The sequence below is a fragment of the Cyprinodon variegatus genome, unplaced genomic scaffold (assembly GCF_000732505.1).
Source record: "Cyprinodon variegatus isolate N-32 unplaced genomic scaffold, C_variegatus-1.0 Scaffold47, whole genome shotgun sequence".
Lineage (NCBI taxonomy): Eukaryota > Metazoa > Chordata > Actinopteri > Cyprinodontiformes > Cyprinodontidae > Cyprinodon > Cyprinodon variegatus.
In genome coordinates, this window is record NW_015150500.1 from 1,416,929 (window position 1) to 1,431,719 (window position 14,791).

The 14,791-nt window shown below is 37.3% G+C and overlaps 2 protein-coding genes across 7 annotated transcripts in view; both read right to left on the reverse strand.

The window, feature by feature from the left end:
• LOC107082127 (disco-interacting protein 2 homolog B-A-like) overlaps window positions 1-9,155 on the reverse strand; it is a 64,153-nt gene extending 54,998 nt beyond the window's left edge. For both annotated transcript variants that reach the window (XM_015370641.1, XM_015370639.1), the window contains exon 1: window positions 8,908-9,155. In XM_015370641.1, coding sequence (XP_015226127.1) covers window positions 8,908-8,992 — 85 coding nt within the window. In that variant the 5' untranslated portion in view covers window positions 8,993-9,155. The remainder of the gene's footprint in view (window positions 1-8,907) is intronic.
• A 3,386-nt stretch (window positions 9,156-12,541) lies between these two features.
• LOC107082142 (cyclic AMP-dependent transcription factor ATF-7-like) overlaps window positions 12,542-14,791 on the reverse strand; it is a 15,991-nt gene continuing 13,741 nt past the window's right edge. For 2 of the 5 annotated variants that reach the window (XM_015370663.1, XM_015370661.1), the window contains 3 exons: window positions 13,534-13,707; window positions 13,330-13,435; window positions 12,542-13,187 (listed from right to left, as the gene is read on the reverse strand). In XM_015370663.1, the coding sequence (XP_015226149.1) occupies window positions 12,952-13,187; window positions 13,330-13,435; window positions 13,534-13,707 (516 nt within the window). In that variant the 3' untranslated portion in view covers window positions 12,542-12,951. Of the gene's footprint in view, window positions 13,215-13,329; window positions 13,436-13,533; window positions 13,723-14,791 lie in introns of all 5 variants that reach the window. The other 3 variants (XM_015370662.1, XM_015370660.1, XM_015370664.1) reach the window with 2 other exon arrangements.

Consider the following 14,791-nt stretch of genomic DNA (forward strand, 5'->3'; position numbering starts at 1 on the left):
TGGCGAGTTTAAAGTCGACACGTCGAGATTAAACTCAACATGTCGAGTTTAATCTCGTCATGGCAAAAATATTTTTTCTCTTTATGTGTGGCCCTAATACTCCGTCGTACAGCTGGCACGCACATGAGGGGTCCCTTTTTTTTTGGCAACCCTAGGTGCACTCTATAGTCCGGAAAATACGGTAATCGGATTAATCGTGATTGATCGATTATTGAAATAATCGTCAACTAATTTAGACTTAGACAAACTTGATTGCCATTTTGTATGCAAAACGAAATTTCGTTGAGTAAATCTCTCCATACATTTCGATTTCTTAAAGTGCAGCAGTGATAAAATGTAAACATGGTGATCAAATGTAAACATAATACTGAGATGTGATTTTCAGCTTTTCCAGCATTCAGAGCTTTTTTTTTCACGTGTTATTCAACATTCAGTGGGGAGTGCTGTAATCAATTAGTAATCGATTAATCACTAATTGGAGTAAAGACACTCTAAAACATGTCTTTAGCTAACAGAGGATCCCACTTAGAGCAGTAATTATACTACAATTGTAAATAAAAATACAGAAATATTTGCATTTAAGATCAAAATCTTTTTCGTCAGTCAGTATGCTATATCCAGAACTCCTTAAGTGGAAGTTTTAGTTTCATCTAGTTTAGTTTTGCAAGAAATCTTCTTTAAGGATCCTTTGCTATCCGTTTATTAATCGATTAATCAACAAAATAATTGACAGATTGATCGATTTGCTAAATAATTGTTAGTAGCAGCCTGAGTTTTACATTAATGTGTGGTACGTACCTTTACAAAAATCATTATAGCGTCCCCATAGAACACGACATAAAAACACCATAAATGTTTTCTATCTTCATCAGGAGTGATAAGTTTGGTTTTTTGATTGATCTTATTTTTCTTTGCAGACACGAATAAGCACAGCTAATCTCTTGTTCTATTTATAGCTTTATCTTTCTACTCTACTTGGTTACACCTCCTTAATACCACCACACTGGTATCTACAGCATTTCCATTGCTGTGTTCTCCAGCTCTTACACCAGAGTCCTTCGATTTTTAACCATACGGCATGAATGCAAGACTGAAAAAAATGTCATAATGTCATCCATGAGAATAAGAGCTGCCTCTTTCATGTTTCCAGTTTTCCATTCAGTAATCTTCATCTTGGCTGAGGTTTGAGTGTAAGTGGAAGATTTATATGTGGTAGAAACAAGACGGTAATGCATAAAACCAAACTGGACATAAATCCACATATCCATCAGAACAGAATTAGGAATATTCAGACTAAATCTATGCAAAATATTGTACTTAAAACAAATATATTCTAAATTCTGAATAAAATGATCTATAAAAAAAAAATCTTCCAAGCTTTATTAATCTTACAGAGCATTGTTCAAATGGATCTCCTGGATAGGGTATAACACAGCTGGAAATCTACAAAGATTTTCCCATTAATCTGTATCAGATGTTCCCAAAGAGGGCGTTAGGACCCCCTTGGCAATCACGAGACATTAAGAGATAGTTGTCACAAATATTATGATGTCATTCCTGAGGTATATGGAGGACCAAAACATTTCTTTAAATACATGAATGTGAGTGTCCCTTTAAATTTATAAATTTTCTATTAAATATATATTTTTTAAATATACCATAAAATTCTAAAATGAAAAATTAAATGAAAAAAAAATTGTATTAATTCAAAATGTTAATAATTTATTGTTGTTTTAAGAATGCATTTATTTATTTTTTGAACACATGATTTAAATATTAGATATACCATAAAATGATAAATGTAGAGTTTATTAAATAAATAGTTTAAAAAATATTTAAATTAGAACTTAAATTATGAATTGCTATTTAAAAAAATTAGATTTATTTATCATTTGTAAAATCTAACACAAGATCTACATATCATACCATGAAATTATAAAATGCACAATTAAATAAATGTCCCAATAAAAATGATTATGATTGTTAAATCACAAATTAAATAATTAATCACAGGCTGTAATGTTTGGGACCACTGATCTGATTGTCAGGCAGTGCAACTAGAGCATCAATAAGAAAAGAAGCAGTGGGGTGAGTCCAGAGGAGCTGTAGACATGCGCAGCTCAGGTGGGAAAATGTGTGGATTGAACTGTTATACATACAATCCACAAATCCAGTGTAAAAGTGATTTTTTTTTGCGAAATTGTCCAGCAATCCGCATTAACTTTTTAGTTGCTGTGAGAATTTGCAACAGCCTCCAAACTTTTTAAATCCTCATTAACAAGATAAAATGTACTAAAACATGCCCCATTAAAATTCAGTGGGACTCGGTTCATTAAATTTAAACCTTTCTAATCTAAATCTAACCAATTTTTCAATGTGTTTGACCTTTTATCATATAAATTTGAATGATGAAAATGAATTACTTTCATCCAACATTGTAAGACACCTTAAAAACGATGAACTGAGCCTCAGTTAGATGGAAATGTAAATACTCTGTTTAGGTCATGGAAATCCGCATTGTGTGCTGAGGTGCATTAAATCCAGTTTATTCTCAAAGGTACACTTTTATTCAAAGAGAAAAAATGTATTCTTATTCTTATCTTATTCTTTTTAGTGTTGCACTGATACCGAAACCAGTATCGAACGGGGCCCCGATCCAGCACTAACATGGTGGTATCGGTATCGGCGAGTACCAACAAATAGGGCACCGATACCATTTTGAGAGCCAAAAGTTTATTCAATTATTGTCACCCATTCCAGGTAGGGAATAAATATTCTACTGGATTCACTTTATTTTAGTCTTTTTCCTGCTTTAAAAAGGTAGGCAGCAGCTTGACAAAGCCATGATGGCAATTTTTACATCCAAGTAGTATGCAGTTCTTCATACACAACACATCCATTTCAAACAGATGGTATCGGTAAGATATTGGTATCAGCCAATACTGCACAGCCAGGTATCGGGTATCGGGACCAAAAAAGGGCATCGGCCCAACACTAATTCTTTTATTCATCTTATCGTCCTGAATCCTTTTTAAAAATGAGAGTAGCCTACATCTCTCGTCATTGGGCATCTCATTGTAGGACCAAAAAGAGCAAACTGAATATTTATTAGTTTTCTTTATGTAGTCGCTGTTGTCATTCCCTAAGTTGCTGGTTGTACTAAATCTCTCTGAGGTGTGTTGACACACATGGCGGGAGTCTTCTAGCTATTTTTAAACCACCTTATTTCTAATAATATCACTTAATTATGTGTTATTTGTTTAATAATACAGTTGTTTTACATATTCATTTGTAGGTGGGCACTGGGTGTTCCTTACAATCCCTGCAGCTCCATTTTTTTTTTTTTTTTTACAAATTGGAAAGGAAAGGTGTGTGACAACAAGTCTACACAAGGTTTTATTCATAAGGTTTTTTTTCTCCAGGTGTTAAGATTTTTATATTTACTTTTTTAAATTTTTATCGCAAAAAGCTTAATGCACTTCAATGCATAAGGTCCCTATACTAAATTAAAGACGGACTAAAGGAAATGTGGAAGAGGTGGCTCTGGTCACAGGAGAGCAAAGTGGATATTTTTGGCTTACATGTGAAACAAAACCTGGGAAAAAAAAGCTAAAGTAGCTTCTAAAGCAAACACCAAGCGGGCAGCTGGAGTCGGTGGGGAAACTCTGTGAGGTTTTCCCATGAACAGCAACAAAACTGAGCCAGGAAATGGCTGTTTTTGACAGTCACCAGCAACTTTCTGCTCAGTCTGCAGAAGTTTGACAGACACCCTGTATCCATTAACGGCAACTCCACATTAAGCTGAATGCTGTGATCCACTTAGGCTCTACAGAACACAATATAGGTTACACAGCTCATGCTAAATAAAAAAAAAGATCACTCAAACCAGCACTGTTGACATAACTTTCAATTCACATTGTGGTTACACCACTTCGAACCGAACAGTGATGGCAGCATCATGCTGTAAAGATGCTTTTCTTCATCAGGGAGAGAAGGAAATTGATAATTTAATGGAAAAACAGGTAGAGCTGAACACTAGGGCTGGGTATTTTTGCCAAAGTCATGAATCTATTCGATTTTGATTCATACAGTTCTAAATCGATTAATTTCGATTCGATCTGTTTTTACAATAGTGAAAGTGGTTCAACTGTGTTTAAAAATACTCATGTATTTTATTTTATTTTACAAGTGCAAAATTGTAAATCAGACAGTTTAAACCTGAAATGTGAACAAAACTGTCTCATAAGTGCAAACTTGTTTGTGAAAAGTGAAAAAGTGAAGCCTCACTCGAGCAAGCAGACGTGACACAGCAGGGACACAGCAGACATGTATGAGCTTCATTATCTCCACTGCACAAACCATATTTGCAGCGTTGTCTATAACAACTACAGGGTGTTTGCTGGTCAGCCCCCATTTGTTAATGTTTTCAGTCAACCTATTGGCTATATTTGCAGCTGTCTGAAGTAATCTTAAGTGCATCTTTCCTGCTCATTTGAGTGTGAACGTCACCTGCGTCACTATAAAACTAATCGATCTCATTACCTAGACATCGATTCTGCAAAAATGTAAAGGAATCGATTTTTTTACCCAGCCCTAATGAACACACAGCAATCCTGAAAGAAAAACTCTTAAAAGGCTGCAGATAGCATTAGACTGATGGGAGGTCCACCTCTCTGTGGGGCAAAATCAGGGCTCTCACCAGCATATTTCAGTGCTTCAACTAAGCTTAAATTCTGTCCCCAAGATGCTGAGATTCAGGCTGATACACTCATTTCTATATGAGCATATCAGCCCTTCGTCTGACATTGAATGCCGTGATACTGAAAGTTGTCTTAATCACGCTGAAAATAGGCAGATAAGCTGACTTTTAATGGGAAACTTTTTTTTTTAAACACATTTATCTCCTTATTTGCACAGATAAGAGAGAAAGGCGCGGCGAAAATGTGAACCAGCTGCCCTTCAGATCCCACCATCGACACATGGCAGTTGAACCCATGCACTAGCAGACAGAGAGCCACAACTACAATGGAGTGGTTTAATAAAGTGAACCCTTGCTATATCGCAGTTCACCTTTCACAGCCTCCATATTTCATGGATTTGCTTCTTGCATTATGTTCTGCATTCTGATTGGCTAAACAGTCTCCACTCTTCTTCTCTTTAGCCGTGTGTCAATAATGTTATGGTTTAATATTTTAATATACATGTTCGTAAAACAGCTTCTCAAATGTAAGTTTGCAAATTTTCTCCAAAATCCATAATGTTGACAAAACGGGACAGGCCAAAAAGGCAGAGGAAGATCCTAACTACTGCAGAAAAAGTTAGACTTCTGGACATGCTAAAGGAGGGTAGAAATGAATTAATCTTCCGTTTGTTAAATAAAGAAGGAGGAACATAACATAAGGAAGACAGCATCAATAAGCCAGAGAAAAACCTAAAATTTTTCAAACTCTTTATTCACTTAGATTAACCTTGAGCTACTTCACAAAGAATCATTACATTTTAAGGGGTTTGATGTTGCTTATCTTTTATGACTGGGTACATTAAATTGAAAATGAGGAACATTTGAACTGAATGTGTTCGTATCAGAAATCAAATTCTTTAGCTTCAACAGTGAGCACTTTTAAAGTGAAGCTTCACCCTTTTTCAGACTCAGTAAAAGGTACTTATACAGCTTTTATATATCTTTCACCTTCATAATCCCAGACTGCGTGAAATAAATAAAAAATAAAAACTTTATCCCTCTTATATCTATAACTGCAGCAACAGGTGTGCCACACATGTCAGATATCTATTCATATAAAACATTTGAAAACTGCGTATTATGAAGTACTTTATGTAGTCGTATCATATAAAATACTAATAAAACAGGTAAGCTTTGTTTTTCAAGATGCTCCTTATGACAGATGTCCCATTCTGTGAAGAGAATCCAGACAAAGCCAATATGTCTTCACAAATGCAGCCATCTAAAATACAACAATATAGTCAAACACATAATCTCCATGATGGAGGGAATAAGCATTGAATCTGCACACTTGTACCCTCGTTCTGAGCAGCTTAAACCGCTGTGGTTTAGTGCTCTACATTCCAGCCCAGCTCGGTCACTAAGACCTTTATCCTGTCAAAGCTTTTCTTTGTGTCCTTCTAGCCACGGAAGTTAGAATCCATGGAGTTGTTCTGTTTCCTCCCCTAACAGCTATTACCACCGCCAACATGCACAGAGGGAAACACATCTCAAACTGCATTTAGAGAAAGGACATGAAAGATGCTGATGCACACTTTCCTTTTCTTGTTGCTAAGGGGGAATCCCATCTAAAAGGACAACAATGGGGGGGATTGTTGTCGTGTAAAAGATATCCATGAGAAAGTTTCGAGCTTGCTGGGTGTCCGGCTGCTGCTGGCCTTGTCGCAGGCTTGGCGAACGTTGGGCAGACGGTGAGGGCGCTTCATTACAGAAGGTGTAGATACAAAAATGGAAGCATCTGGAAAGCAGAAGCTTTTCATTACGTTTGATCTAAGGTTTCAAACGACCAGGTGGCCCTCTGAGACGGGCTGAGGCAGTGAAATATGAGGCGTTGCCTAAAATCAAGAGAATTTGATTGCTTATTCAAAACTAAAAGTGTTGTCCCTTAAAAATTACAGAGCATTGAACTAGTTAAGTAAAACTCACATTGAGCTGATTTTCAAAAAAGCAGCTTTAAATTGGTGGCATTCCAAACCAAACTGCCCCTAAATAAGAAATGAATCACTCTCTCCCAGTAAAATAAACCTTATTAACTACCTTTTTTAATTCAGTTTTACTATCCATACCCAGATTTCTGACCTAAGGATTAAAAAAGTAGTTAAATATAACCTGTCTGAGAACACGAGGCTGGATAAAAGAAGTACTCAAGCCCCCAATCTAAAGAAATAATCAATAGATCTGATCATCTATCAGTCTGGAGAGGTTTACAGAGCAATTTGACTTTTAAGCTACTTTTAACACTAATGAAAGCCTCTATCCTCAGATGGAGAAAACACCAACTAATTTAAGCTCAGTGTTCATGAACAATAACAGAGTGACTGAGTAAACCTACCGACCTCTACATCTAAATGTAAAACAAATCCATATTTTTTTAAAAAAATCATACCTTCACTCAAACATGGTGCTGGTAGTATGATGGTTAGGAGCTGTTCTGTTGCTTCAGGTCCTGAACAGCTCCATACATTTACTGGAAATATGAATTCTGTTCTCTATCAGCTAATCCTGAAGGAAAATGTTAAACAAAACAAACAAGCAAGTCTTTATTTTTTTACCATTTAGGATCAAAGTGCTGCCTTAAAGCTGACAAATTTATGCCCCGACCTTAATCTTGATAAAATTGGTCCAATAGGCAAAAATATCTTCAGAGGAACTGACAAAAACTTCACATTAAAGACGAAATAGGGTTATTACATCTATTGAGAGCATCAGTTCGACTGTTTTTCTTAATCCTTTATAAGGCACTATAAGAAATACTTTGAAAATCCAAATTTCAAGCCAATAGTGTTATTGGAATCCAGGAAAAGACCTTATTACCTCTGTAAGATAAAAAAAAAAAACATGGATATTTTGATGGCAAAATGTAATGTTAACGTAATAACAAGAAACACAAACTTGCTCAAACATATTAAGAAAAATAACAAAAGTGCTTTATGAGAAATTCTGTCTAAGAGTAAAAGAAAATGATTTTTTTTTTGGTCCAACCTAACCTTAGAGGCATTAATGCTGATACTGGCACTTACATTTTTTAGTTTATAAACCTAAATATAATTGTTAACGAGGCTTATTAGATTATTACCTTTTTTTTTCTTGTTAACTTTTTTCCAACTTGATGTACAGTAGGTATTACATCATTCAAAAGCTCATCTAATTGGTCAAATGCCAAAGTAATAATGTACAGCCATGTAGAAGTATCTTTGCAGAATGTGCTAAATATAGATCTTGTGCTTCTAGACCTCACCGAGGACTCAATTTGTAAAGGGTAATCAAGCGATCAAAAATGGTTAAAAGAAAGTATTAGCAGCATATGAACAAAACAGGTCCTTATTTTGGCAGTCAGGATAAATTCAGCTTCAGTATAGCTGTGCAATATATAATAGGAATGCATTCAACGCCAACATCCTGCAATGTGAAGCTTTTATTTCACCTTTGCTCCTACAGTCAGTAGGACTAAAGGTATATGTTTATTTTGCAGCTCAGGGACCAAGACATAATTAGTGGCACATACCTTCTCTGTCTTGGTTCTGTGTGAAGCATTACATTACTCATCCTCCTCCAGGCATCAGAGAACTGCATGGCACAAATCAACTTTCTGCCTAGTGATTCACAGCGTGACGAGGAGACTTGCATAACAGTCAGACCCATATTCCCTATATTCCTCCATTAATGTTATTTTCAGTATAGGCCCTCTATATGTGCTGCAGATCCTGAGTAGAGAAGAAAAGATGGATGCTGGATGGGCCACAGCATCATCTGTCCACTCATCATCATCATCATCATCATCATCATCACACAGGGCCTCTGGGTTGACAAATGTGACCCACATTCAACAACAAGAGTTAGTAGATGCTCATATAGATTAATGATAATGTGGATTAGAATAAAATCAAGATTGCATTTGTCATTTGTGATCAAAACATAAACTATAGATGATTATCTTTGTGTTTAATTGCACACATAGGAAGGATTGGCTGCTTTAAAGGGGGTCGGTGTGGGTTTATCATTTGATAAATTCGTGACTAAACCCACTGCATTCACTGGGACTAACCCAGGTGACAGGCTGTCAGCCCCTAAGGGAACATAAACACGCCAATTGTTCTCCAGTTCACATCAAATCCACACCATGTTAAACTCCAGAAGCCTCTGGTCTGCCTGGAAGTCCAGCCTACCTTCGGACAGCTCCAGGTCCAGCTCCGCCAGCTGGTCCCTGACCTCTTTCGGCAGAGCCGACAGATCGACGCTGCGCTCGGTCATCCTTGGAAGCTCGGCAGCCAACAGGATGGATCGGATCGGATCTGGTCGCTCCAACGGCGGAAGGTTTTTATCCAGCTACAGGAGACACTATCAAGATGTGGAAAGGGTGATGTTTACTCCATCTCCACGACTCCCGAACACCGCCATGACTGAGGGAGATGGGAGCAAGTCAGTGGAGAGGAGTCCTTTAGTCACGTGACCCGGTGTGATGGGACCCTTTGGAGGCAGGAAGTGGAGCCACTGCTCCCCCTGGTGGTAGCAGCTGGCCTCTCACAACAAAAGCTTTTTTTTTTTTTTTTTTTTACAGATCTAATAAATGATCATACCGTAGATATTTCCTACATTTTAATAAATTCAAGAAAACTAAGACGTCCTCTGTTCTCATAGGAAATTCAGCAAAAATATTTTTGCTGTCTTTTCTTTTCACTTAATACAAAGCCCCCTCTCTAAATCAAGAAAACAAGTGGTCTTTCCAGAATGAAGAAAAAAAATCTATTGATTATTTGAGATGGAACGTGTTACTACAATTCTATTGGAAAAAGCTTTAAGTGTAAAACGCTGCTGCCCGGGTTCTCACTAGAGCTAAGAAAGTAGAGCACATCAGTCCTTCCACTGGCTCCCTGTAGCTCAGAGAATAGACTTTAAAATCCTTCTGTTAGTCCATTAATGACTGAATAAATTAACAACTTAATACATTAATAGATTTTTTTGTCAGTGTATCAACCTCCCAGGCCACTCATGTCTTCTATTCCAAGCCTTCTCTGTACACCCAGAACTAAAACCAAACATGAAGAAGTATTTTGTTCCTTACTCCACTTATAGTTATGCTTAAAGTTTATATACCCTCCCATTAGAGAACGTTTTAAATTCACAGTAATTCAAATAACATAAAACTGAAAGTAGTAATTATAAATAAAAATGTGCCAAATGATAATTGGGTAAAATATTGAATAAGAAATTTTCTATTAAAAAAAAAAAAAAAAAAAACTGTCCCAGAGAAATTAAGCAATTTAGATCAGGGGTTTAATAGTAGTCATTGCCTGTCAGCTTCTTTGTTTTCGAAAAAAAAAAAAAAAAAAAATATATATATATATATATAAACATATACATACATACATCTACATATTTTTTGCCCAATAACATGATCATTTAAAAAAATAATTATTACTGTTGTGAATTTCAATTTACAAAAGTAATAAGCTTCTTTTTGTTTCCGTCTTTAATGGAAGTTGAAGCTCAGCTGTATCTAGAACAAACTAGAATACTGTAAAAGTGCTTTAAAAGTCAGAGTTCTTTTAAGTCAAAGTTGGAAATTCATTAGTTTAGAACTGCCTTTGACTGTTAAGCTGTTAACTGAGACATTTTTAGTTTAAGTTTGCTTTTATTTAGCTTCTGTTTTATTGTTTCATGTAAAACACTTTGAATTGTCCTTATTATGAATTTAGCTATGCAAATAAACTTGCCTTGCAAGCACTCAAAACTGATCTTAAAAGTGCAAACCTCTCCCAACATGCAGATTAACTGTTTTTGTGGAGTTCAACTTAGTGTTACAATGTTTTTTCTTCATATGAGACAGGGTAACCAAGGTATGTACTTCCTGCACACAAAAAAAGTACATTAAAAAGAGAAAAGCCCCGAATACATGAACAGAACTATATAAGGAAACTTCAATTTACTTTCAATTCAAAAAGTAGTCTGGTATTTAACCTTTCAAAGTGCTGAGAATCTAGCCAAATAAGAATAAAACAATGTTTTATTTTTTTGTTGCGCATTAATTTATTTCATTTGTCCAAGACAATGTATTTATTAGCCGAGACTATACACAAGTTATTTCCCATCCTGAGGCCTGAGTATTTCTCCACAGATATTTTCAAAATGCTCCCCAACATAGTTCAACCTTAAAACACCAAAACAAAATAAAAACCTCTTAAAAGAAAAAGAACCAATACAATCACACGGAGGATAAAACCGTAACATTCCCACAGAGAAAATAAACTAAAACACATTTTCTAAAATGGTTACAAGAAAAAAAAAAAAAAAAAAGGTGATAGTCTTGTAAGAACATTGCCATAATACAAAGCTGCAGAAGAACATGAAGAGAAGCACCTTGCATGTGTAATTAATCTGGTTAATAATGCGATAATGGTACAAAGCTCTAAATCAGACCATGTGTAACTTTACATGTGTACTGATCCACGATCCATTCACTCAACAATAATCTTCACATTTCCTTTGGTCACCTCGTTACTGTAGCGTTTGTCTGAAATAGCGCAAACCCTGTCAGCAGTCCGACTCTACATGTCCACTCAAAGCAAGAACATCGATATTCAATAGAAAAATATATTGCACTACTCTTTACTCAACTGAAATGCCTGGGTAAAGGATTTAAAACCTGTTACTTTTGATTATCAGTTAAAATTCTAATAGTCCAAAGCTTTCAGGGCCACAAATGAATCCTTAGAGAGCCGGGACAATTTTCACATTTATAGCTGGATGTTAAAAAACAGTGAGAGCATAATGGGCTACGTACAAACAGTGGTATTCTTCAGCCTGAAGTAATCCATGCAGTCAGTTAGGGTTGATACGATTGACTAATATCATGATATCCATTCTAAATGGGTTAAATATTAATAATAAAAAGGGCACACAATCACAGGATTAACTGTGTTCACGTCTACGGTTTGTTGCGAACTCAACCAACATCCACCGAGTGCATTTATAGAGTTGACTCAAAAAAAAAAAAGACAAACGTGTTTAAAGGGGGGAAAAAATAAAAGTTTCTAGAATGCAATCACTGCATTCAAGGAAGGTTTTACACAAAGTAAAAATAAATCATAAACAAAGTTTTACCTGAATATTTTCCAAGTAAACATACATCAAATTGTTTTTTCAGACATGAAACCAACACCAGATGTGAGTAACAATCATCCTAATCCACTCACAGAAATCAATGAAACTGAATTTACATGATCAAATTGAATACATTTAGGAAAAGTTAACCAGGTTGGTTTATGCTAATTATATTTCCAGCACAAGACTCTTCAGGTTTGCTGAAGGACATTTAGTGAAAGACTTGAAGTCTTTTCAAAGTATAACCATGAACAGTTCAGGTGATTGCACAGGGCAATGCCTGAAAATACAAATTGTGCTGTACCCCAAAAACATACAATACTAAAAAGTGAAGTTTGGAGATGGGAGCATTATAATGTGGTTCTGTTATTCAGAATCTTGCAAAGTTGAATGAAAGGGAAAATGAGGAAAGGGACAAGACAATTATGTCAAAACATTGCCATTTTGAAAGACTTAAAACCAATAAAAACCTTTGGAAAGAACCCAAGATTAAAGTGCAAAGAAGAGGCTTACAGGACTTTGTGTATTATGGCAGACATTACCAATCATGACGGATGAATGTTACCCACATCTGGGGTTATTTGATGCTAAAAACCTCCTATATATTTACTAAGAAAAACACTGGCAAGTTCAACAGGTTGTTTATCCTTGAAACAAAACAAAAAAACAAATGCAGAAGTTATATTTCCTTTTTTTTTGTACAAAAAAAGATATATTACAGTAAAACCGTTTGCCTGGAAAGAAACAAAACCTCATCACAACCAGTGTGGGAAGAAGTTGGACTGATGCAGCTTTCCAAACTGAAATTAAATTATTCATTGGTTAAAAACCCTTTTCATATTTTTCCTGTGAATCTAAAATAATTTCCAACTGTCATAACTGACCCCGAACCCCGCAGAGTAAGTGTTCGACACGTAATTCAATATTTACAAACAGAATGATGAAGCGTTTCTCAAAAGGTACGTCGCCATGTGTTTGTGTGATTACTGTAACTACAGGGGAAGGGGCATCTATGTAGTGAGGGTGGCTTCCCTCTTTACGACGAGCTTTGCATCGGTCTGGCCTCCAAACGCCACTGGAGTTCATTCTGGTTGCCATCAGCCCACACATCATCTCGGGGCTGGCTGTGACTGCGGTGCAATGACGACTCCTCCAGGCTGGCCCGAGCCCATGCCGGCTAACACCGACATGGCCACTGCCTCTGCAGCTCGGACGCTCAGTCCATTTATTGTGGGCCCTGGGCTCGAGGACACGGCAGCGGGTGACGGCACATGCTGAATGACCGCCGCTGGGGAACCGATGTGCTCAGTGGGAGCCTCCCTTGAGGCTTCCTCTCCTCCTGCAGCTACAGACAGACAGAGCAACATTCACCCTTAGAGAGGTGAGCGAATAAAAATGACACATTAGATGGATGAGATGGTGGATGAGTCCTGGCTCAAGAAGTGATCAAACAGGTTGATTGCTAGTCAATGATCTGGAAAGGTTACCTAAAAAAGCGGCCTTCTTCTGCATGACAGTGACAGGACAGTCTTTGTGAGCTAGAAGGAGCTGCTTCAGCTGTGCCACCTCGTTCCTTAGCAGAGTCACTTCGTTCTGATGGCAGCACAAAATAAACAGCACGCCATTCACTCAGTCCTCAGACCCGTCTAAGCATGTTTAAATGTTTCAGACACAATCTGTTGATTACTTACTGTTAAGGAGATGTTCATGTTGGCAAGATCTTCAGCCTTTTTCTCTAAGGAGTTGACCCACAGCTTTCGTTTTTGTCTGCAGCGAGATGCAGCTGCCCGGTTTCTTTCTAGAAAGCGCTGCCTTCTCTCGTCAGGGTCCATCTCTGATGCACGCCGCCGCCGTCCTCCTGTTGGCTGAGCAGGGGACACCTGGAGAATGAGGAGGGGGTAAGGTTGGCCAGTTGCAGACATATATATTCACCAGTAAATCATCACCTTGATGTCATGACATATTTAATACATTTTTTTTATTCATTTCTTTTTACAAATTAAAATGAAATTAAGCGTAATGAGTGTGATTTTCAGAAAATTTAAAACAACAGCTGTTTTGCAGTTATAGATTTCACTGCAGTTATAGTTCCTTTTCCAATCTCTTTATTTTTCTTGTCTGTCTGTAGCTACCATCAATCGACTTGCCCATAAGCTGCAACCATACAGGAGGTAATGTTACGTTAGCGCCAAAACAATTTGAGCAGCAAAGAGGCTCCTGCTTCTTCATTTTTGATGCTTGTCCACATTAAGGTCAGACATCTCTTAAGAGCATCTTTGATGCTCCTGAAGCTCATTTGGTAACGTGTGTACAGAGGCCACCAGTCCAGGGTGTTCCCCGCCTCTCGCCCATTGAAGGCTGGATATGGGCACCAGCACCCCAGAAGGGATAAGCGTGAGGAAAATGGATGGATGGGTGTACAGAAGCGTCTGATGCTTCTGCTTCTCCTGTGTTCAATGCCAGAGTGGCTTTTAGGGATGGGAATAGAAAAACGGTTCCTGTTCAGAACCGGTTCCGTGTGTACCAATTCCATGGCACCGTTTGGCAGCTCGCTTAACGATTCTATTAACGGTTCCAGGCAGCACCTGAGCCTAGAGCTGGGCGGCACGACTTATGTGATGTTTTCTACGAAAGTTACGGCACGTTTTTTACGCAAGTTACGCCACGGCATTCAGTAAGCAAGTACGACGTGACCAGGCGTAAGTCTAGAAAAGCAAAACAAAAAAAATGGCGTCCCATCGGATAAATCGATCGAAAGTTTGGATGTAAAGTGGCAATTACATCCGCGGGAGGAAATACATCCAACATGCAGAAACACCTGCGCACACAGGTGTTTGATTTTAAACACCGTATGATGGAGCCCCACCCAGCACATTATGATGCGTGTGTGTGTGTGTGTGTATATATATATATATATATATATATATATATATATATATATACACACAC